The 25,106-nt window shown below is 37.3% G+C and overlaps 1 protein-coding gene across 1 annotated transcript; it reads right to left on the bottom strand.

Annotated features, from left to right (window-relative positions):
- Positions 1-21,346: 21,346 nt before the first annotated feature.
- On the bottom strand, positions 21,347-22,548 carry LOC128124262 (40S ribosomal protein S3a-like). Its single transcript, XM_052760436.1, has 2 exons — positions 22,534-22,548; positions 21,347-22,102 (listed from the first exon to the last, which is right to left on the bottom strand). Exons 1-2 carry the CDS (start codon positions 22,546-22,548, stop codon positions 21,404-21,406), a joined length of 714 nt encoding a protein of 237 aa, XP_052616396.1. The 3' UTR covers positions 21,347-21,403.
- Between the last annotated feature and the right edge of the window lie 2,558 nt (positions 22,549-25,106).

Here is a 25,106-nt window from a genome sequence, read left to right as displayed (position 1 = left end):
CCTCCAGCAGGAAGTAGTAAGAGAAGCTACGCCCAAATTCCCAAATATACCAAGCTGACTTTGGAGATGTGTAAAGGTTAAAACCTTCCTTTTTAAGAAAAGAAAAGGGGAAGTGCTGTGGGATGGTCTGTATGTCAAATGTGTTGCTGATTGGTAAATGAATAAATCACTGATTGGCCCGTGGCCAGGCAGGAAGTATAGGCGGGACTAACAGAGAGGAGAATTGAGAGAACAGGAAGCTGGGTGGGGGAGACACTGCCAGCCGCCATTTGGACAAGGAAGATGTAAAGTACCGGTAAGCCATGAGCCATGTGGCAAGGTATAGATTTATAGAAATGGATTAATTTAAGCTGTAAGAACAGTTAGCAAGAAGCCTGCCATGGCCATACAGTTTGTAACCAATATAAGTCTCTGTGTTTACTTGATCGGGTTTGAGCGGCTTGGGACTGGCGGGTGAGAGAGATTTGTCCTGACTGTGGGCCAGGCAGGAAAACTCTAGCAACACTGCCCTTTTATCCTCTCACTTCTCTATCTCCTTGTTTTCTTTTCAAAAACAATAAGCCTGAATCTAATCTCCTTTGTTCAGCTTTTTTTCCTGCCATTCCAAATAACAGCTTGTAACCAACCACCCTAAATAATGACAAATATCCATAACCCATTGAAAGACCCAAAACCACTCACCCCACCTCTTGGGAATGTGGGCTTCATGCTCTTAAAATTACTTTCTACTCTCTGGGAGTGACGGCATCTTTAGGAGACCCTGAAAAAAATTAGGTTGTCAAGTCCCAGGATAGCTAGCTGTATCATTTCTTGTCCAATCTCTGTATAATGGGAAAGTGCAGGGTTTATTTCAAGTCCTGGCTAGAGTAGTCTGTGAGGTTGTACCATAACAGTTATCCATCTTGAAATTTCTCTGAGCAGTTTGTAGTCTAAATTCTGTCTTTATGTGGTGTTCATCAGATTAGTGGTATTTTCATAATCCCTGTGGAATCATTGTTGTAGGGCCCCATCCTCCTTTTGGAGACTTCAAATGTTGCTGTTATGCATGGTAATGGTTCACTGCAGAAAACTTATACATTTAAATATCATATGCAGCAGAACTCAAAGAGGTTAAAAAATTAATATTTGTTATGTACATCTTGTAAGATGAATTGCTAAATGGTCTTATTAATAAAAAAAACTGGGGCCAGATATTTATTAGGGTGCACAACATATTGGGAGACAAAATATATCACCACATTTCCACCTTTTTTATCTAAAATAAAAAATAAAAAAGTTATAATTAATATAAGGAAAACTATATACAATAAGTATTATAACTATATACAACATATACAAGAAATAAATACATCAACAATGTCTAGTCCATTTGCATTTGACAAATTCAGAGAAAATATTCCATTATCTATCCTATTTTTGTGAATCCAAAGGATTGTATCTAATTTACCTTCTATCCTAATTTACATTATCAAAACTCTCTTTCAATGTCATTCAAATTCACATACTTTACACCTCTTTGGTGACTTTCTTTTCTGAATTTCTTAACAGAAAAACTATAACTATCTAATATTCTACTCCCTCACAGACCAGAGAAGGAAACAATATTACCTAGTAAAACAGGAAGTGCAAACAAGCGACTTTCAAAAAATGTGAGTTATGACAGAAACAGCCAGCTGCCTGGATAGTTACCCAAGGTTTCTCTGCAACATTGGGGCATCATTTTCAGTGTATAGGCTTAGCATATCTGACAGACTCATTTGTGAAGCAGGATTTTCTAAAGAGCCTTCCTACCTTGTCTTGGCAAGGATTGGCAGGTAGTCCTTTGTTTTGTGTCCTGCTTGTCCATTTTGGACAGTATACTGTCAGCAGTTGATGTGAGGGCACTTTCTTGCCCAGTGGCTAATTTTTGCCACAATGAAAGTAAACTCCATGTGGAGTTCCTTCAATGTCCATCATCTTCTGTGAAGTAGATTGGTGCTGTCAGGAGCAGACATGTCTCATAGTCATAAAAAAAACCCCCCAACAAACTATGTTATTAAAACATCTTAAATACCACATTTTGTAGGTCTCTGAAGTGTCTGAAGATAACCTGTCTATTTAAAATATATCTCTGCTTGACCTTGAAAACATACCTAATATGACTACAAGTTTGATTGTAATGACTAACTACTAACTTACATTTTTTATATCCTATATAGTTGGTAATAACTTTCAAGGATTAGCAAATTGCATTACATTGTTAAATGAACTGTATAGGTCCAATACCTTGAACAAGATAAGAAATATATTTACAGCATTTTCTAACAAAAATACATCTCAAATTTCTATCAATATACACAATTTGCATACAATATACAAAAATCAAGTCTAATGTAAAATATTTAAAACTAGTAGTTGCCTTTTAAAACTAGATTAAATAATCCACCTTTGTATCTTATCATATCTATAGTCTCTCTTTTTTTCTTATCTGAGTATATTCAATAGTCTATCCTTTATTCTATCTTTTATATCTTTTTTCAGAGTAGATTCAATGACCTACCTTTTATCTATATCCTTTTTTATTTTTCAAACAAGAATCCTGAATCTAATTTCCTTTGTTTAACCTTTTTCCTGACACTTAACAATTAACAACTTGTAACTAACTATTCTAAACAATGACAATTGTCCCAAACCCATAGAATTACCAAAAACCACACACCCCACCTCTTGGGAATGTGGGCGTCATGTTCTTAAAATTACTTCCTCTGTCTGGGGGTTATGGCATCTTTAGGGTATCCTGAGAAGAAAAATTTTGAGTTAATTTTCAAGTCCTGGGAAAGGTGCCTGTATCATTTGTTGTCCACTCTCTGCATAATGTGAAAATGCAGGGCTTGTCTCAAGTCCTTGCTTGAGTAGTCTGTGAGGCTGGATTGTCTCATCTCAAGATTGTGCTAAGCAGTTGTAGTCTAAAGCTGATCTCTGGGAGGTGTTTGTCAGCTTAGTGGTATTATCATCATCCTGATGGAATAATCATTGTGGGGCCCCATCAACTTTTTGGAGACATCAAATTTGCTGTTAGGTGTGGTCATGATTCCCTGCAGAAAACTGATAAAAACTCAAACGTGAAAACATGTAAGGCAGTTAGATGAAGTCTTTTTTCTAGAATTAGTATTCTATATGACCATTAATATCACGACAAAAGTTCAAAATAGACATATATATTATTCTTACAAATTTTGATATAAAATTTATACCTTAAGAAATGTTTTAAAGAGTCAAAATAGAACCAAAGAGTTATGAGATTAATGGCAATGGAATAAACCCTTAGTTTTGATTTTCTTCTATCCCATATCAGATGGAGCTGCTGACATGATACAGAGATTTTGCATTTTCTTTTACCAAGTATGCTTTAGAGAAGGAGAGATCCATTCTCCAACTCCAAAGCCAGCTTTAATTTTTAATTAAACTGGGACTACAAGAAGACCATTTTTGTTAAGTGTCTGGAGAGAACAGCAGAAACAAACATTTAGGAAGACATAAAATTTTATCCTGTTAGATACATGATATACCAATAGGCCAATTTACTCTTTCTTGGAACATTTTTTTTTCTGGATGATTTGTCCTTTTTCTTCAGATTTCTCATTTGTCCAGTTTTCTTCAGATTCCCTAGCCTTCATTCTCCTAAAAGACAAAAACAAAAACCTTCCCCCAACCTAACTTTGGGGAGGTTCCCTTTTGGCAAGTTAGATCTGACCAAATGAAAAGCATTTGTTAGTTGTACAAATTAATTTAAATTGAATGGTCATGCTGGTTGATGAACTATCACCTCTTGTAATCAAGAGGTCTCTCTTGATCAAATTGAATATTTATCAATTTTGATAGTATCTATAGCTTTTCTTCTCCTGTAGAAACAAAAGCAAAATCTCGTCCTCAGTGTAACACATAGTTTGGTTTTCATTCTGAGGCCAGCACATCCTTAAAGTATATAGTTTGATTAAATTCTGTAGTTTTTTTCTATTATCCAATGTCTCTCCACAGCTGTTGTTCCTTTCCCATTAGCATTGAGAAAATTCCAAATTAATAAAGCATTATGTAATCTATTTCTGGGAGATTTTGTTACCCCTTTCTGTTTATTTAGCATGTCCTTTAGAGTTTGATTTGATCTTTTTATAACCGCTTGGCATATAGGATTATGTGGTATACCTGTAATATGCTTTATATTGTAATAAGCAAAAAAAATAGTTTCATTTTGCCAGAGAAATATGCTGGAGTATTGTCAGTTTTAATTTGTGCAGGTATACCCTTGATGGCCATAACTTCTAGCAAATGCATGATTACAGAATCAGCCTTTTCTGAACTCAGAGCAGTTGCTCATTGAAATCCTGAATAGGTAACAATGGTATGGTGTATATATTTAAATTTTTGAAATTCTGCAAAATTAAACATATCTATCTGCCAGATTTCATTCCTCTGAATACCCTTTGGGTTACATCCTGCTGGTAATGGAGTTTCATTGTAAAAAGAACAAGTACAATATTTCCTTTTAATTCCCTTGTCTTGTTGCCAAGTTATAGAAGATTCCTTTCTTAAACCCTTACTACAGACATAATTTTTTATGTAATTCTGAGGCCTCCAGCACATTTCCTGTCAATAGTTTATTGATCTCATCATTACCTTGTGCTAGAGGGTCTGGCAGACCTGTATGGTATCAGATGTGAGTTATATATAAGGAATGCTTCCTATTCCTGGTTGTATCTTTTAACTTAATAAGTAAATAACAAAGTTAATTCTGACTCATTAGCAATAAATTCTGCAGTCTCAATATATAATACCACTCTTTCAGCATACTAAGAGTTAATAACTATGTTGAGAGGTTCCCCCAAAATCCATTAATACCATCAGAATAGCATATAATTCTGATTTTTGTAAAAACTTATGTGGAAAAGATCTCAGAGTTGATTTCAAAAGGAAAATTGAGATTTCATCAATTAGCAGGAATAGACCCAGTAGAAATTGTAGTACCTTTAACTAATGATTAAATTGACAAATTAGGGGCTGAAAGTGAACTTTGGTAAAGAGCTTGCAGTAATTTTCTGGGATAGATTACAAACAATATCCCCAAAGTGATAGATTTAACATGTAAAAAGAGCTAATGGGATCCTGCCTGGCATTGTACGGGAAACATCAATATCTAGAGCCCCTACATTTTAATACAGACACAAACCAAAAAGGAAAGGCAGGTAACAAATAAAAAAAATTAAGCAAAGTGGTTCAAAGTCCTTATAATTCAGAAGGGAGGGGTACACCTGTGTTTACAAGACCTTCAATAAGAATGTTCATTTATAGAAGTTTGCCAAAAAATTCCCTTTATGGTTTCTCCTGAGTTTTTGTTCTCTCTATCACCCCAAGCAGTGCGGTTTTTTACAATAGGCATTTGGTTATTTAATTGCTCTGCAAAGGGGTTTCTTCTATGATGGCAGGAAAGGATTGAGCTGAATTTGCCTTGGGGGCCTGAGAGAGGGCACTAAGGGAGTTTTCCAATGGCAAAGGCAAAGGCAAAGGCAAAGGATTACCTTGTCTGTCCCTTGTTGATCTACATACATTAGTTCAATATTTGCATTTACCACATCTTCTGCATAATCCAGAAGGGAGGGGCCCTCTGTTGCCATTGTTCCTTGAAAAAACATTGTTTCTAGGAAAACCCTGTTTACAGTTACTTTTTAGGTGACTTTGTTTATCACAATTAAAGTGTCTGACGTTATTATTTTTCTTCAAACCACTGGAAATCACCTGTCTTATCCAAGTGTCATCATAGTCATGAGATTTTAGAACTGATTTTTGTTTACTCCCTTTATATGGTAGAATTATCATTTCCAATACAATATCTTCCCTCTGCATTAAAATTCCTGAAGGAGAATGCCTAGAGGGTAAATTAACTAAAATGCAATCAAGCTTTGGAGTCACATGATCCACATGTGCATGCTGTATTTTCTTTTTCACCAATGCCAATTCTTTCTCAGCTTCAGCTGGTAATTCTCTTGGACTGTTTAAGTCCTTATCATCCTCTAAGGTTTTGAAAAAATTATGCAGTTTATCATTTTTTCCCCTGACAACAGTCCATAGATGGGAAATGTCTCCGAATAATCTTTGAAAGTAATTAAGAGTCGTAATCCATCTCTCCTAATTTGCACCTTTTGGGTCTAATTTTTTTTGTAGACCTATTTCATATCCTAAATAATTAATAGAATATCCTATTTGTATGTTTTCAGGAGCAATTTGTAATCCCCAACATGCTGTGGGATGTTCTGTATAGCAAAAGTGTTCCCCTGATTGGTCAATAAATAAAACACTGATTGGCCAGTGGCTAGGCAGGAAGTATAGGTGGGACTAACAGAGAGGAGAAAAGAATGAACAGGAAGGCAGAAGGAGACACTGCCAGCAGACATGATGACAAACAGCATGTGAAGATGCCGGTAAGCCATGAGCCATGTGGCAAGGTATAGATTAATGGAAATGGATTAATTTAAGCTGTAAGAACAGTTAGCAAGAAGCCTGCCACGGCCGTACAGTTTGTAAGCAATATAAGTCTCTGTGTTTACTTGGTTGGGTCTGAGAGACTGTGGGACTGGCGGGTGAGAGAGATTTGTCCTGACTGTGGACCAGGCAAGAAAACTTTAGCTACACCAACAAGGCAAAATTTTCTTTACTTCTTCAAATATTCTTTCTAAATTATGTGCATTTGAATCAGCTAGTAAAATATCATCCATGTGATGATGAATTATAAAAGTAGGAAATTGTTTATGTATTACTTCCAATAGCTGTCACACAAATATTGGCACAGAGTTGGGGTATTTAACATTACCAGTGGGAGAACCCTCCATTGATATCTTTTAACTGGCTGAGAATTATAAGTAGGCACCATGAAGGCAAATCTTTTTCTGTTCTTTTCTCGTAAGGGTATCGAGAAGAAACAATAACAATAACAATAAATCAATAACTGTAAGAGGCCATTCTTTAGGTAACAGAATATGCAAAGGAATTCCAGATTGTGGAGTGCTCATTGATTGAATTACCTTGTTAACTGCTCTTAGGTCTGCTACCATTCTGTACTTACTAGATTTCTTTTTAATAACAAATACAGGAGAATACCAGGGACTTCTTGATTCTTCAATATGACGAACATTTAACTACTCTTGTACCAGTTCTTCCAAGGCCTACAGCTTTTCTGTTGTTAAAGGCCCTTGCTGAAACCATATAGGCTTGTCTGTTAACCATTTTAAAGGTAAAGCTGTTGGTGTCTTTGAAAGATCAGCAGCTGTTGTGTCCTGTTCTTGTACAATCTGGATGACTGGTGACTGTTCTTTATATCTTCTAATATTCCTCTCAGAAACATGTGTTAGTTTATGGTTTGTTTCTGAGATTGGAGGAATGTTAATCTGGGTGTTCTATTGTTGTAATATATTACAGTCCCATAAATTCATAGCTATATTAGCCACATATGGCTTTAATTTTTTTCTGTCCTTCTGGCCCTATACATTTGACCCTCCTTGTGCTATGTTTCACTTGAGACAATGTTTCAATCCCTAACAGCTGAATATTGATCTCCTGAAGAGGCCAATTTGGATGCCAATATTCTGGTGCAATTATTTGCATGTCCATATCTATGTCTACAAGACCATCCATGAGAATGTCATTTATTCATATTTTTAATTTTGGTCTTTGTTCATTTATAGAAGTTTGACAAAAAATTTGCTTTATGGTTTCTCTTGAATTTTTTGTTCTCTCTGCTATAGTTACTCTATCACCTTGAGCAGTATAGTTTATTACAATAGGCATTTGATTATTTAATTGCTCTGAGAAGGGGTTTCTTCTACTATGGCAGGAAATGACTGAAGTGAATTTGCCATGGTAGCCTGTGAGAGGTCCCTCAAGGGGTTTGCTGATGGCAATGGCAAAGGATTAACTTGTCTGCCCTTTGGTGATCTACATTCGTTAGTCCAATATTTGCCTTTACCACACCTTCTGCATAATCCAGAAGGGATATCTTTCCTACTTCTTCAATTCTGTCCCAAGAATTGAATAAAATTACGGTGTGGTAATCATATAAAGTTTGTCTTTGTATTTCAACAAAATCGCCATCTCCAAGAATATGATCATGGAAAATTTTCATACCTCTAGCCCTATATTGTTCTTAGTCTTAGCCTCCTCTTTCCACCAGGTTTTCCATTGTAACTGTGGCCCAGCCTCTAGGACTGCTGTAACCAAATCCTTCCAGTCCAGAACATTCTATTACAAGTTGACCATGAGTTTAATATCTAATTTACAAATGGAAAATACATACCATATGAGACCATAGCTTCTTTAAATCTCAAATCTTACATTTCCACTGGAGTCCAGTTAGCTCATATATACCCTTGAGCATTTGGCACTTTCTGTAAGGTTACTGGATAGATTAAGTTTGGTTTGAAAAGAGGCTGTTTGTCTGTAATGATTTAATCCATTCCTGAGATAGGTTCACCTTTAAATTTTTCTATCTGCATCTGAAAATCTCTATAATTTGTTTAAAAAAGATTTTCTAAAACTTTTATCTTGGCACTCAAATTAACCAACCTTTTTAATGCTAAAATAAAATGATCAAACAAATAATATTCATAATTGACGTTTTATAAATCCCATCAACACTAATTATCCTCTCACTCAATTGTTCCATTTTCAGACTGCCTAATGTGTTATCAAACAGAGACCAAATTCTCTCCATTGTAAAAATGCTTCCCATTTTTTAATATGGGAAAATTTTCTCTTTTAACTAATTTCTCCCTTTAAAATATTTTAATTGACTCACCAAATCTGCTTATTACGCAGAACAGCAGAAGTCCGAGGGAGTTTCAAGGCAGCTATCTAGTGTGATAGTAATCTGAGATGGGAATCCAGAGAGAGTCCACAACCCACAAGGAGAGAAAAAGCCAAAGAGACTCTGGACCACATGTGGTGGACACTCCAGCCACATGGAGCTCAGGCCTGAGCCAGGGGCCTGTAAGGCCACGAGCAGTGTTTTAGTGAATTTGTGCCACAAAAGTTAGGGTACCATGTGTAAGATGAATTGCTAAATGGCCTTATTAATAAAAAACCTGGAGCCAAATACTGGGGTGAAAAAACTGAGAGATCAGAGGAACAGGACAAACCACAGCCAACTTCACCTTACCAATGCCTCAGCTTACCAAGAGAGCTATTTCCTGTATACTCATGCCTATATGCCTTTCTGTTCTGCCACCTCACTTCCTTTTTCTACCCAGTTACATCACTTCCTGTCTATCTGTACAGACTTCTAGACCTCTATGGTTAGTGCTGGGATTATAAGCATATGCCACCACACCTGGCTCTGTTCCCAATGAGGCCTTGAACTCAAAGAGATCTGGATGGATCTCTGCCTCCTGAATGCTAGGATAAAAGGTGTGTGTTACCATTGCCTGACTTCTATGTTTAATTGAGGGACTGGCTTTTTCTTCTGATCCTCAGATAAGCTTTATTAGACTGCACAATATATTGGGGAACACAATATATCATGACAACATCCAGAGTACAAAACTTAATTCCTAGTTTCCTGATAGAGACTCAAAACCTGAAATGATATACAGGAAGTTAAATGAATCCTTTTTCTAGAATTAGTTAGTACTCTATATGACCATTAATATTATGACAAAAATTTATATATATATATATACACACACATAAATATGTTGAGATATATTTATACCTTATGAAAAATGTTAACAGACAAAACCAAAAGAATTATGAGCTTAGTTTGAATAGAATAGTCCTCAATTTTGATTTTTATTCTGTTCCATATCAGGTGACTCTTCAGACATAAGACAGAGATTTTAGATTTTACTTTAACAAACATACTTAGATTTAGAGACGGAGAGAGTCACACTTCATTTCCAGCCAATTTTAATTTTCAATTTAGTTGGGACTACAAAAAGACCATTTGCATTATATGTCCATAAAGAACAGCCAAAACAAACATTTAGGAAGATTTATGAAATCTTATCCTGTTGGAGATGTGATATACTAATAGACCAATTTAATGTTTTTTGGTTTTTTTTTTTTTGCAACATTTCCTTTGAACGTTTCTTCCTTTTTCATCAGATGTCTCATTTGTCCAGTGTTCTTCAGATTCCTTAGCTGGATGCCTTCATTCTTCTGAAAAGACAAAAAAAACCCTTCCCCAACCCTAATTTTGGGGAGGTTTCCTTTGGTAAGTTATATCTGATAAAAAGAAACCCAAAACATTTGTTAGTCATAGAAGTTAGTTTAAATTGAATGGTCATGCTGGTTGATAAACTGTCACCTCTTCTAATTAAGAGGGTCTTTCTTATTCAAATTGAACCTTTATCAATTTTGATTCATGGTTTCTCCTGAAAATTTTGTTTTATCTTCTATAGCTGTTCTATCATCCAGAGCATGGCTTTTTCCAATAGGCATTAATTATGTTCTTTAATTACTCTGGGAAGGAGTTTCCCCCATGGTGACAGGGAATGATTGAACTGAATTTGACATGGTGGTCTTCAAAAGGCCCATCAAGTCATTCCCCAATGGCAAAGGGTTACCTTGTCTGTCTTTTATTGATCTATATTCATTAGTCCAATGTCTGCCTTTGCCACACCTCTTGCATACTCAAGAAGGGAGGGACATTCTTCTTGGATTATTCTTAGAAAAAGCATTGTTTCTAGGGTGACCTGTTTATAATCCCTCTTTAGGTGACCTTCTTTACCACAATTGAAACACCTGATACTTCATTTTTTCTTCAAACCTTTGGAAATCACCTCTCATATCTAAAAATTATCATGTTTTTCAGATTCAGTATTGATTGTATCTCACATCCACTCCTCTAAGGGTGTTGATCTTGCCTTTAATCGCCTAATTACCCCTTTGCAATGTGCATTAGTGTTTTCAAAAGCCAGAGATTCAATTATCTAGCTTCTGCTAGACAAATTTACTACTAAAAGTCAATCTCTGTAAGAAATCAGTGAAGGTTTCTTTGGGGCCCTGTATAACTTTAGTAAATGACTCAGTTTTTTTCTACTTCTTCAATTCTGTTGCAAGCATTCAAGGCTGCTGTGTGGTACAAAGCCAGGTGTAGTCATCATAGAGAGATTGGCTTTGTATATCAGCATAATCTCCCTCTCCAAAAGGTTGGTCTTGGGAGATTTTCATACCTGTAGCCCTACTTCATTGTTCAATGGTTTTAGCCTTATCTTTCCACCAGGTCCTCCATTGTAATTGAGGACCAGGCTCTGAGATTGTTGTAACCAAGTCTCTCCCAGTCTTGAGAGATAGTTCTATTATAACTTGACTACAAAAGGTGAATGCACACCATATGAGACTATTGCTTCCTTGAATCTCCTTAAATCTAACATTTGAACAGGGGTCTATTAAGCTCTTACTCACCCTTGGGGATATTTACCATTTGGCAGTTCCTGTAAAGTTACTGGGTAAATTAAGATTGGTTGTTTGAAAATCTTAGGTTGTTCCTCTCAATCTTATAATGCAATGCTGAAATTGGTTCTCCTTTAAATTACTTGCTCTGGGTCTGAATATCTCTATGATCTGTTTTAATTAGTTTTTCTAAAACTTTTATCTTGGCACTCATATTAACTATTTTTTTAGTGATAAGATAAAAATGATCAAAGAGATAATATTTATAATTGACACTATATAAATCCCATCTAAATTAATTATCCTCTCATTTAATTGCTCCATTTCCAAACTGCCCAGTGTATTGTCATACAGAAACCTAATTCCCTCCATTTTAATAGTTTCCCATTTTAATGTGGGGAAAAACTCTGCCTTTGAGAATTTCCAGTTGTCTCACCAAATCTGCCAAAGATTACAGTTCAGATGATGGTGAAGTGAGGCAGCTACCTACTGTGACAGTAGCCCAAGAAAGGGGTCCAGGGAAAACCTACAACCCACCAGGAGAGAGAGAACCTGTTATCTGAAAAATGCACACAGGAGATCGTGAGGAAGAAACTTGTGTGGTGGGAGCTGCCTAAAGGTAGAGGTGGCTCCTGAGAGAGGATAACTTCAGCAGCATTCTGAGTCCATGTGCCTGTGAAGTTTGCAGCAGACAGGCTACAATAGAAAAAAATTCCAGACTTATTCAGTGGATTTGGGGAACAGAAAGGAAATCCTTGGCTGTTGGGTTATTGACTCTGGCCATGTGTAGCTCTAGTCTGTGCTGGTGGCTGCAAAGCCACAGATGAGTGGCTTTTTGTGAGTTCATGTCTCACAAGTTGGATGCCAGATGTAGGGTGAATTCTAATTGATCTTAATAATAAAAACTCAGAGCAGATATTGGGGTAAATGCTGAAAGATTTGAGAGACAAAGGAACAGCCAGCCACTCACATCTTATCTCGCCAACTCTTCAGCCTATAAGGGCCAAACTCCTGTCTCTGTCCAACTTATATTCCTTTCTCCACCCTACCATATCACTTCCTGTTTCTCCTTCCCAAGTGCTGGGATTAAAGGTATGTGCCACCACTGCCGGGTGCTGTGGGATGGTCTGTATGTCAAATGTGCTGCTGATTGGTCAATAAATAAATCACTGATTGGCCCGTGGCCAGGCAGGAAGTATAGGCGGGACAAGGAGGAAAATAGAGCTGGGAAGTAAAAGGCTGAGTGAGAGAGACGCTGCCAGCCGCCATGATGAGAAACAGCATGTGAAGTTGCCGGTAAGCCATGAGCCATGTGGCAAGGTATAGATTAATGGAAATGGATTAATTTAAGCTATAAGAACAGTTAGCAAGAAGCCTGCCACGGCCATACAGTTTGTAACCAATATAAGTCTCTATGTTTACTTGGTCAGGTCTGAATGGCTGTGGGACTGGCGGGTGAGAGAGATTTGTCCTGTGGGCCAGGCAGGAAAACTCTAGCTACAAATGGCGCCCAACGTGGGGCAAGAGTTTCCACCTAAAAACTGAGAAAAAAGATTCTAAAACGGAGCTAAAAACAGTTCCTAATTGCCTCTCTCAAATGAGTGGCAGCTGCTGGTTTGAGCTACTGGCGGGTTCCTATTATGCGCGCTCGACCTGCTGTATGGCGGGAATGAGGCCTCTGCAAGTAGCACATTAAGCTGCTTGGTGGATTTAGACTTTGCTAGTACAAAACAAAAAAAAAAAAGAGGTTTCTGGGCTACATGCTGCTTGGATAAAAGCATAGACCCACGATGGCTCCCAGAGCTGGCGGTAAGCATACCGCCGCCATGTTGGGAAGCTGAGGTGGGCGGAGCCAGCAGCCACAGCTGCTGCAGTTTAAGGCAATAGATTCACAATAAGACAGATTCAGATGTAATAGTTTAAAATGTGTGTAAAATATACATAGGCTTGAAAGAGATTAAAAAGGTGATATATACAGTTACAGAAACAAATACATAGTTTTAAAAAATAAAGTCTTTAAAGAGACAGTGAAATTAATATAAAAAATAAGCCATGTAAAGATGAATATTACACAGAGAATCTGGATTGTGTTGTCTTTGGGATTTTTAACTGCAGAAAAACATTTGATTGTAAAAGATGTTGAGTTAAACCAATATGTATATTTTAAAGATACCTTGACTTCAAAATTCGGATGTAAGGATGTGTTGCTTTGGAAAGGAGACTCTGCTTTTGTTCCCACAGAAAGCCAAAGGCTTTGTTCCAGATTAAGATACATCAGATTTGGGCCGGGCGGTGGTGGCGCACACCTTTAATCCCAGCACTCGGGAGGCAGAGTCAGGCTGATCTCTGTGAGTTCGAGGCCAGCCTGGGCTACCAAGTGAGTCCCAGGAAAGGCGCAAAGCTGCACAGAGAAACCCTGTCTCGAAAAACCAAAAAAAAAAAAAAAAAAAAAGATACATCAGATTTGACCAGCCAAGACCCCCTGAAGGTCTCTGATGACACCATGGCCCAGATGATCCAACATCCAGAATGGTTTGAAGGCAACTGGCTCAGATGATACAGCCTCATGGACTACTCCATGATCCTAAAATTTTCTTTGTGTCCCCATAAGATACAGCGCCCCCCTCCAGCAGGAAGTAGTAAGAGAAGCTACGCCCAAATTCCCAAATATACCAAGCTGACTTTCATGATGTGTAAAGGTTAAAACCTTCCTTTTTAAGAAAAGAAAAGGGGAAGTGCTGTGGGATGGTCTGTATGTCAAATGTGTTGCTGATTGGTCAATAAATAAATCACTGATTGGCCCGTGGCCAGGCAGGAAGTATAGGCGGGACAAGGAGGAAAATAGAGCTGGGAAGTAAAAGGCTGAGTGAGAGAGACGCTGCCATCTGCCATGATGAGAAACAGCATGAGAAGTTGCCGGTAAGCCACGAGCCATGTGGCAAGGTATAGATTAATGGAAATGGATTAATTTAAGATATAAGAACAGTTAGCAAGAAGCCTGCCACGGCCATACAGTTTGTAACCAATATAAGTCTCTGTGTTTACTTGGTCAGGTCTAAATGGATGTGGGACTGGCGGGTGAGAAAGATTTATCCTGTGGGCCAGGCAGGAAAACTCTAGCTACAGCCGGGCCTCTAGTCACTAGCTCCATACTCTGATCTCTAGGTAAGCTTTAGTTGTTAGAGCACAAACAAAATATCATCAGTTGCCTGGGGGTGGGGTGGGAAAAAGTACTGCATCTGGATAGAGAGGAGACAGATGTAGTCTGAAGGCAAATGGCAGTTTATAGAGCTAAAAGGGGAAACCCCATGTTAGGATGAGGTGTTTAATTTTTTGATTGGAATGGTTAATTAGGGCATCCAAAAGGAGATTTTTGATTTCCAGACTTCAATACTTTGATAGCTGGACCTTTGTAGCCAACCTCAGGAGGAGAAAGTGCCCAAATAAGGGAAATGACCTTGGTGGCTAGCTTTAGGAATATAATCTAACAATTTTTATTAAGGAAGATAGAAATATCTTTCATATTCTTGGATTGGTAGCATTAACATAGTAAAATTGGCTATCCAAGCAGAAGTAATCTACTGATTTAATGCAATCCCTGTCAAAATTCCAACACAATTCTTTACAAATCTTGAAAGGATAATTCTCAACTTCATGTAGAAGAACAAAACCCAGGATGACTAAAACAATCCCGAACAATAAAAGAGCTGATTGAGGTCTCCTGATTCCAGATTTTCAGTTGTACTGCAGAACTTTAGTCAAAAATAGCATGATATTGGAATAAAAACAAACATGTTTATCAATGGAATTGAATTGAAAACTCAGACATGAATCTACACACCTATGAACAACAGATTTTTGATTAAAAAAATAAGTCAGAAGTACACATTGGAAAAAAGACAGCATCTTTACCACATGGTATTGATCAAAATGGATGTCTACATTTAGAATATTGCAAATAGATCCTTACTCATCACCCTGCACAAAACTCACATCATAAAACCTATAAACCAGATACACTAAACCTGATAGAAGAAAAAGTGCAGAATAGCTTTGAATGCATTGTCACAGAAGATGTCTTTCTGAATAGAACACAGATAGCACAGGCACTAAGAACAACAATTAATAAATGGGACCTCTTGAAACTTAAAAGCTTCTTTAAGGCAAAGATACCATCATCAGATAAAGCAGCAGCCCACATAATGAGAAACAAATTTTACCAACTACATGTCCAATAGAAGATTAACATCCAAAAATATAAAGAATTCAATAAAGTGGACACAATCAAAACAAATTGTCCAGCTAAAATGGGACAGAGACCTAAAAAGAGAATTTTTGAGGTGAGTCTTTGTTCACCTAGCCAGTAACCCCAGCATTTAGGCTTTAGGCCCAGTGGCACAACCCATGCCCCCATACCCCTACCCATTGCAGCCTGAGGTGCAGGCCAGTAGTCAAAACTCTTGAAGGCAGGCCTGACTTTCACCAGACCCTGTAACCAACAAGCCCCACTCCACTGCTCAAACCCACCCTTCCCCTAAGACCACAGCTGCTCTCTGAGACATGGACTCCACCAGCTCTGATTGAACCAAGAGGTGAATCTTTGTTCTCCTAGCTGATCACTTCAGCCTCTAGGCATTAGGCCCAGGGGCACAACTCATGCTCTTCTATCCCCACCCATTGCAGCCCCAGTCGCATGGTAGTAGGCAGGACTCCTGCAGGCAGGCCTGACTACCCTCCACTGAGTAAATGAACAGGAACTACAATGTAAGCAAAACCAAGAGAATGAAAGAGATGGAGGAGAGAATTTCTGGCATTGAAGATACAATAGAGGAAATAGATTCATCAGTCAAAAAAAAATAAAGCCAAAAAAGTCATAACACACAATTTCCAGGAAATCTAGGACACCATGAAAAGACCAAACCTAAGAATAATAGGGATATAATAATAATAATAATAATAATAATAATAATAATAATAATAATAACAATAACAATAACAATAATAGTAGTGTCAGGTCAAAGGCACAGAGAATATATTCAACAAAATCATAGAAGAAAACTTTCCCAACCTAAAGAAGGAAATGTCTATGAAGATACAAGAAGCTTACAGAACACCAAATAGACTGGACCTCCCCCCAAAAAAATACCCTCACCACATAATAATCAAACCACTAAACATACAGAATAAAGAAAAAAATTAAGCTCTGCAAAGAAAAAAGGCCAAGTAACATATAAAGGCAGACCCATCAAAATAATACCTGACTTCTCAATGGAGACTCTGAAAGCCAGAAGGTCTTGAACAGACATTAAGAAACCATTGATGCCAGCCCACACTATTATACCCAGCAAAACTCTCAATCACCATAGACAGAGTAAACAAGATATTTCATAACAAAACCAGATTTAAACAATACCTATTCACAAATTTGTCCCTACAAAAGCACTACAAAGGAAACTTCAACCTAAGAAAGTTAGATGATGCATGCATGAAAACACAGGCAATAGATAATCCCACACCAACAAATCTCAAAGAAGGGAAATACACACACACACACACACACACACACACACACACACACACACACTACCACCAAAAAATTAACAGGAATTAACAATCACTGGTCATTAATATTCCTTAATATCAATAGACTCAATTCTTCTATAAAAAGACACAGGCTAACAGAATGGATATGAAAATAGGATCCATCCTTCTGCTGTATGCAAGTAACACACCTCAACTTCAAAGACAGGCACTACCTCAGAGGAAAGGGCTGGGAAAAGTTCCAGTCAAATGGACTTAAGAAGCAAGCTGGTGTAGATATCTTAATAGCTAACAAAATAGACTTCAAACTAAAATTAGTCAAAAGACATCAAAAAGGTCATTACATACTCATCACAGCAAAAATCCATCAAGATGAAGTCTTAATTCTGAACATTTATGCCCCAAATACAAGGGCACCCACATTTGTAAAAGAAACATTACCAAAGCTTAAAATTGCATATCAAACCCCACACACTAATAATGGGAGACTTCAACATCCCACTCTCACCAATGGACAAGTCTGCCAGACAGAAACTTAACAGAGAAATAAGAGAACTAACAGAGGTTTTGACTCAAATGGACTTAGTAGAAATCTACAGAACATTCCACTCAAACAGAAGAGAATGTACCTTCTTCTCAGTACCCCATGGAACCCTCTCTAAAATTCACCATATACTCAGTTACAAAGAAAATCTCAATAGTTACAAAAAAAATTAGAATGACCTCCCATATTTTATCTGACCACCAAGGATTAAAGTTAGAATTCAAGAACAACAAAAATTACACAAATCCTACAATCTCATGGAAACTGAATAATGCTCAACTGGATCACCACTGAGTCAAGGAAGTAATAAAGAAAGAAATTAAAGACTTCCTAGAATTCAATGAAAATGAATGTACAACATACCCAAACTTATAGGACACTATGAAAGCAGTACTAAGAGGAAAGTTCAGAGCTCTAAATACCCACATAAAGAAACTGGAGAAATCTCATACTAGCAAGTTAACAGCCCACCTGAGAGCTCTAGAAGAAAAAGAATCAACAGTTTGATTCAATTGACCAACCTGTCTCTTTTTATGACTGTATCATGCTGTTTTTATTACTATAGATTTTTAGTACAACTGGAAATCAGGGATGGTAAGAGCTCCAAGAGTTCATTTACTGTTCTTAGTTATTTCAGCTATTTTGTTTATGTTCTTCTTGTTGTTGTTGTTGTTTATCCATATGAATGTGAAAATTTTCCTCTGGTGTTCTGTGAAAAATTGAATTGGAATGGTACATTCTGATGGTGAAGTTTGGCTATATTTTTTTCCCACATGAATTTTTAAATTTTTTATTTCCAGAAATCTTTTACTTTGGTCCTTTTTCTTATTATTGATTTCATTTCCATTTTTAGGTCTTGAAGTGTATTATTCACTTCATTCCCCTGTTTTTTTTTGTGTGTTATCCTAGATTTCTTATTTAATTATTATTATTCCCACAAACAATACATCCTAACAGTAGCCTCCCCTCTCTCCATCCCTTCCGGCCACCGTGCCACACTTCCTCTCTCCACTAGACCCATTGCTTTCCTTTTTCCTTCATAAAGAGCAGGCCTCTCAGGGAGGTCAAACAAACACAGCATAACAAGAGGCCATAAAACCCAACACAAACCCTCTTATCAAGGTTGGATGAGGCAACCCAGTAGGAGGAAAATTGTCTCAAGAACGGGCAAAAGAGTCAGAGAGAGACATGCATCTCCCACTGTTAAGAGTCCCACAAACACCCCAAGCTAAACAACCACTGCATGTATGCAGAGGAGCTAGCACAGACCCATGGAGGCCCTGTGACTGCCCCTTTAGTCTCGTTGAGTCCCTGTGATCCCTGTTTAGTTGAGCCTGAACACCATGTTCTCATAGTGTCCTTGACCTCTCTTCCTCCTACAATCCTTCCTCCTTCTCTTCCCTAGGGTTCCTGGTGCTCCACATAATGATTGGCTTTTTTATTCATCTACTGTAATTTTCTTATCATTGGCTATGTAATTTACATGTCCAAAACTATCAGACTTTTTTTAACCCTGAAAAAAATCTCTCCGGGCTCTTTTCATACACACACGTGCACACACACACACACACACACACACACACACACACACAGACACACAGACACACACACACACACACAGACACACAGACACACACATACACATACACACACACACCCCTCACATTTAAGTTTGTAGCTAAAGGTAAAATAACAAGGGTTTTCTTTCTCTGAATTGATGATGTTTTATTTTGTTCCTGTTCTTGATAATTGTATCATTTAATTCTCAGTGAATTAAATGATAGTACCAGCTGAATACTAATCAATTGTGTGTATATAAACCTCATGTGCCCTTTAAAAAATTCTAATATGCCTAAGAGAAGATTGTAATCAAAATTATTATTTGTTTAATTTTACCACTAACTTCTATCATTTATGACTTTTAAGGAACCCATTTCTTCAAGTTTTGGTAAAATTGCAGTTCATTATTTAGGTAAATATTTCCTTGTACCATCCTGAAGAGGTAGCTTTGTGGTTAGTAGCATTTGCTGTTCTTCTAGAAGATCAGGGTTCTATTCCCCAGGACCTACAGGGCTGCTTATACCTCTTGCATCTCTATTCCGAGGGCATCTGGCAACATATTCTGGCTCTTGTGGCTGTATGCATGTGATATATACACACAGACAAACACACATATGCACATGATAAATACCTAACACTCCTGAACACAAACAAAGGGGCACATCGTTAGAAAAAGTAGCCAGTGAACTTTCAAATTTTTGTTTTATCATTTGTGTGTTTTTTAATTAAATTTATTTATTTTACATCATGCCTGCAGTTTCCCCTTTCTTCTTTCCTCCCATTCTCTCCCCAGAATATCCTTCCTGCACCTCCAATCCACTCCTCCATTTCTGTGCAGAAAGTGGCAGACCTCCCATGGATATCAACAAAACCTAGCATATCAAGGTGAGATAAGGGTAAACATCTGCCCTTGTATTGAGGCTTAGTAAAGCACTCCAGTTTGAGGAATAGGTCTCCAAAAGCCAGCCAAAGAGTTAGAGACAACACGGTCTCCCACTGTTAGGAATCCTGCAAGAAGACCAAGCTATATTACTGTCACATATATGTAGAGAGCCGAGGTCAGTCCCACACAGACTCTATGGTTCTTGGTCCAGACTCTGTGAGTTCTTTCAAGCCCAGATTATTTGATTCTGTGGGTTTTCTTGTGATGTTCTTTATCTTTTTGGCGTTTACCTTCCTTCCTCTCTCTCCTCATCAGGATTCTATGAGCTCATCATGTTTGTCTGTGGGTCTTTTCATCTGTACCTTTAGTTAATGCAAGAAACCTCTCTGAATTCACTTGGGTTAGGCACAAATCTGTGATCATAAGGCCACATTATATTGACATTGTTTTTTCTGTAGTCATGTTTATTTCTATCCTAGATCTATGGACCATTCAGCCTCTGGGTCCTGGTGGTCCAGGCAGTGCTAGGAGTGAGCTCACTCTCTTGCTATGGGTCTCAGGCTTGACCATTCATTGGTTTGTTATTCCCACAATCTCTGTACAACCCTTACCCCAGCACATTACATAGGCAGGAAAGACTGTAGGTCAATGGTTATGTGGCTGGGTTGTTATTCCAGTCCCTCCACTGGAAATCTTACCTGGCCATAGGAGATGGACAGTTCAGGATATGTATCTGCTCTAGGTAGGAGTCCTAATTGGGGTCATCTTTACAAATTCCTGTGAATTTCCCTTTCACCAGGTTTCTACCTGACCCCAAGTTTCCTCCACTTTCCAGTCATCTTTTTCAATACTATTTCCCTCCACCCACCCCAATCTGATACTTCCTGTTCCCACTCACACCCACACCCAGCCTGTTCACAAAATCTCTTCTATCTCACTTTCCCAGGGAGAATCATATACCCCCTTGAGCCCTACTTGTTAGGTAGCCTTTCTGGGTCTGTTGATGGTGGCATGGTTATCCATTATGTTACAGATAATATCCATCTTTAAGTAAGTACATATAGAAAGTGATAGAAGGAAAATGCCTACCATGAAGACAGAGGGATTAAACAATCTTAGACTATTAAAGAAAATAAGGGAAGCACACACACAGAGCACCAACAGCACCCAAAACCAAGTAACAAGAATCAGTAATCATTAGTTATTAAAATCTCTCAATATGAATGGACTCAATTCCCAAATTTAAATGACAGGGACTGACAGAATGGATGTGAAAATAGGACCCATCTTTTTGCTGCATTCTCAAAACTCACCTCAACATTAATACAGACATTAACTCATTGTAAAAAATTGGAAAAAGATATTTCAAGAAAATGAACTTAAGAAGCAAGCTTGTGTAGCCATTTTTTTTTCATCATCACAAATAAGACTTTTATTTGTCACTATTAAAAATCTGGATTTCAAACAGATTCTTGGACTGGTGGTTCATATCCATCCGCTCGTTCAACTTTAGCACCTGTCTCATCACCAGTAGCTTTTCCAGAACTACCACCTTCACCATGGAGCTCCATGAGTTTTCCCAATTCAAACTTGGGTTTCTTCAGCATTTTTACTTTTCTAACGAAGACATCATGAAGAGGATAAATGGACTGGCAAGCCTTTTCTATGTCTTTCCCAATGCTGTCTGGAATCAATTTATTAACCACTTCCTTCAAGTCATTTGTCTGCACTTCTCGGGTCATGATTTCCATCATCTTCTTCCGGATCTGGCGGACCTGCTGGTGCTGTGCATAAGAGGTCTTGCGTATCTGGTTGTTGCATTTTTTAGTGAAACCAACACAGAACAGACGGAGCAAATAACCATCAGTTGTCTTGACATCCACATGAGCTTCAATCATGGTCTGCCACTTTTTGACCATGGAACACATTTTGTCCCGGCTAAGATCCATGCCATGGAAGTTAGTCAGACAGTTTTTGCCCTGAACATCCTCAGTAATTAGCTTGAATTTTCTAAACGCAACTTCATCATTCTGTAGATCAGCAAGGCTCACTTCAAACACACGACCCTTGAGGCCATCAGATGCAATTTTGGTTCCTTGAGTCCTCGTGACTAGTGTCTTTCCAATGTTTCTAATATTGAACATAGCCGGAGCTTTCACCTTTTTTTTTTTTTAAGATTTATTTATTTATTATGTACACAGTATTCTGCCTACATGTGTCCTTGCAGGCCAGAAGAGGGCACCAGATCTCATTATAGGTGGTTGTGAGCCACCATGTGGTTGCTGGGAATTGAACTCAGGACCTTTGGAAGAGCAGTCAGTGCTCTTAACCTCTGAGCCATCTCTCCAGCCCCTGTGTAGCCATTTTAATATCTGATACAATAGACTTCAAACCACTAAACAAAGCTCTTAGGGGAAGGACAATACATACTCATCAAAGGAAAAAAAAATCTACCAAGATAGCATTTCAATTCTTAAAATCTCTGCTCCAATACAAAGTAACTCATGTTTGTAAAAGAACCCAGTATTTTAAAATTCGTATATTGAGCTCCACACATTGATAGTTGGAGACTTCAATACCCCACTCTCACCAATGGAGAGGCCATGCAGACAAAACCTAAACAGAGAAATACTGTCGATATCAGATGCTGTAAACCAAATAGAGGTTTTCAGAACATTTCACCCAAAGAATATATCTTCTTCTTTGTACCTCATGTGCTTTCTCCAAAATTGACCTCATTTTTAGAAACAAAGCAGTTCTCGACAGATACATGAAAATTAAAATAAATTCCTGCATCATATCAGGCCATCATGAATTAAAGTTGGATACAAACAACAAGAGTGACAACAAAATCTTACAAACTCATGCAAACAGGAGTGTTCTCCAGTGAATGAGAAATAGGCCAAGACAGAAAAAAAGAAAAAAAATTAATGATATCCTAGAATTCTATCAAGATGAATATGCAGCATACCCAAACTTGTGGGAAATTGGCTCTAAGAGGCAATTTCATATCACTAAGTGCTACATAAAAATGTTGGAGAGATCTCGCACTAACAACAGTACAGCACACCTGGAAACTCTAGAACAATAACAAAATGAAATAATGTAACCCAAGAGGAGTAGATACAAAAACTTAATCAATCTCAGGGTTGAAGTCAATAAAATAGAAACAAAGTGCTCTATACATAGAAAAAAAAGGAATCAAAGAGCTGGTTCTTGGTGAAAATCAACAAGATAAACAAATCACTATCCACACTAAGTAAAAGACACAGAAACAAAATAGAGATTAAATAAATTCAGAAATGAAAAGGGGAAGAGAACAGACACTGAGGAAATCCAGAGAACCATAAGAACATACTCCACCAAAACATACTCCACCAAACTGGAAAATCTAAAATAAACAGGCATTTTTCTCAATATGTATCTCCTACAAAAGTCGACTCAAGATCATATACACAATTTAAATAGACCTATAATCCCTAGTAAAATAGAAGCTGTCATTAAAAGTCCCCCCCCCAAAAAAAAGCCTGGGTCATAAAATATTATTGCAGACTTTCAAAGAAGAGTTATCACCAATACTCAAACATTTACTCCACAAAACAAAGATCGAAGGACCATGCTCAATTCATTTTACGAGGCAGTTACCTTGATATGCAGATCTCCTAAATATTGAACAAAAAAGGAAATTATAGTCCAATTTCCCTTATGAAAGTAGATGCAAAAATACTCAATAAAATACTTGCAAACCAAATCCAATAATGCATCAAAAATATCATCCAACATGATCAAGGTCAGCCTCTTCCCAGAGATGGAAGGATGGTTCAATACAAGAAAATCAATTAACATAATCTACCACATAAACAACCTCAAAAAAGGAAATAACATATGATCATCTCATGAGATGAAGAAAAGCCTTTGAAAGAATCCAACACCACTTAGTTGTAAAAGTCATGGAGACAATTAGGGATAAATGGTACATATCTCAACATGATTAATGCAGTTTAAAGACAGTCCATGGCCAACATTAAAATATTAGATATGCTGACTTCTTCATAACCAGTGTTAGATTTTAACTTTAATTTTTTCAAATTGTGAAAGACAACATGAGTATAAAAGTACACTCAATTGTTTTAGCTATATAAAGGGGAAACCATAGTAAAGTTGGGAGTCCCCTATCACTGTGAAAATTGGTGACTAAAATATGACCTATAATAAATTAATGAGCACGTAGGAGTTGTGGGAATAACAGTGAATGTTTCTAGTGTGAGTTGAACCTGAGGGCTCCATTGTGGTAAGCACATATAGTTACTTCAGTCAGTGAATGTAGGAATATCTTATGGTCCATCCACACCTTTCATGCAACCTTTTGCAACCTTCTGAAAGCACATGAGTCAGCATAGCACATATATATTTGTATGCCTGGATTTATTTCACTGTTATTCAGAATATGCTAGATATGGAATCAATCATAAGGATTCTCAAAAGATGAAGAAATAAAGAAAAGACTTCAGCTAAAATTTTGATTTTATTTTCATATGTACAAAGATTCCCTATTGCTATTTGCCATGCATTCTTAGAATTTTGAAAGTTTTGTTTCATGAATTACCACACTTAAATATATGCACAGTGATTTTTAAGTAAACTGTATACATGGATTTTAGAGAAATTTAAACAAATTGATTCTATGTAATTCATAAATGATTGGAACCAAAGATGAAGTTAAACAAATAAGATTACTGAGTCCTGACTTCTCTTAGACATAATTTAGAGGAAATCCTCAACAGGTTTATTTACACCTAATGAAGATGTCTGCAGCCTGGAAGAATTAAATGATGTCATTAACAAGTATTGGGGACAAATTAGTAGGTTATCCATGTTACCTAAACAGACAGACTCTGGAAATTCAGACTTTTCACAGATTTTAGATACAATTGTGTATATCTCTGTGTCTATGTGTTTATGTGTATATGATTGTGAGTTTTTGTGTGCATGTGCATGTTTTTGTGTGTGTGCATGTATGCAAACATTTTACACAAAAAAGTAAGAGAGTTATTATGTAGATGTAATTCTAAACGGTATTATTAAATAAGAAACACAGAGCCAAATAAAGAGTTAAAAGCCCAAGAGGTAAGAGCATTAGCGAATAGCCTTTAGCTTACCAAT

The sequence above is a fragment of the Peromyscus californicus genome, unplaced genomic scaffold (assembly GCF_007827085.1).
Source record: "Peromyscus californicus insignis strain IS unplaced genomic scaffold, ASM782708v3 Scaffold_4__1_contigs__length_199733344, whole genome shotgun sequence".
Classification (NCBI taxonomy): domain Eukaryota; kingdom Metazoa; phylum Chordata; class Mammalia; order Rodentia; family Cricetidae; genus Peromyscus; species Peromyscus californicus.
The sequence above is the reverse complement of the archived record's forward strand: the minus strand, read 5'-3'. Positions and strand labels throughout refer to the sequence as shown.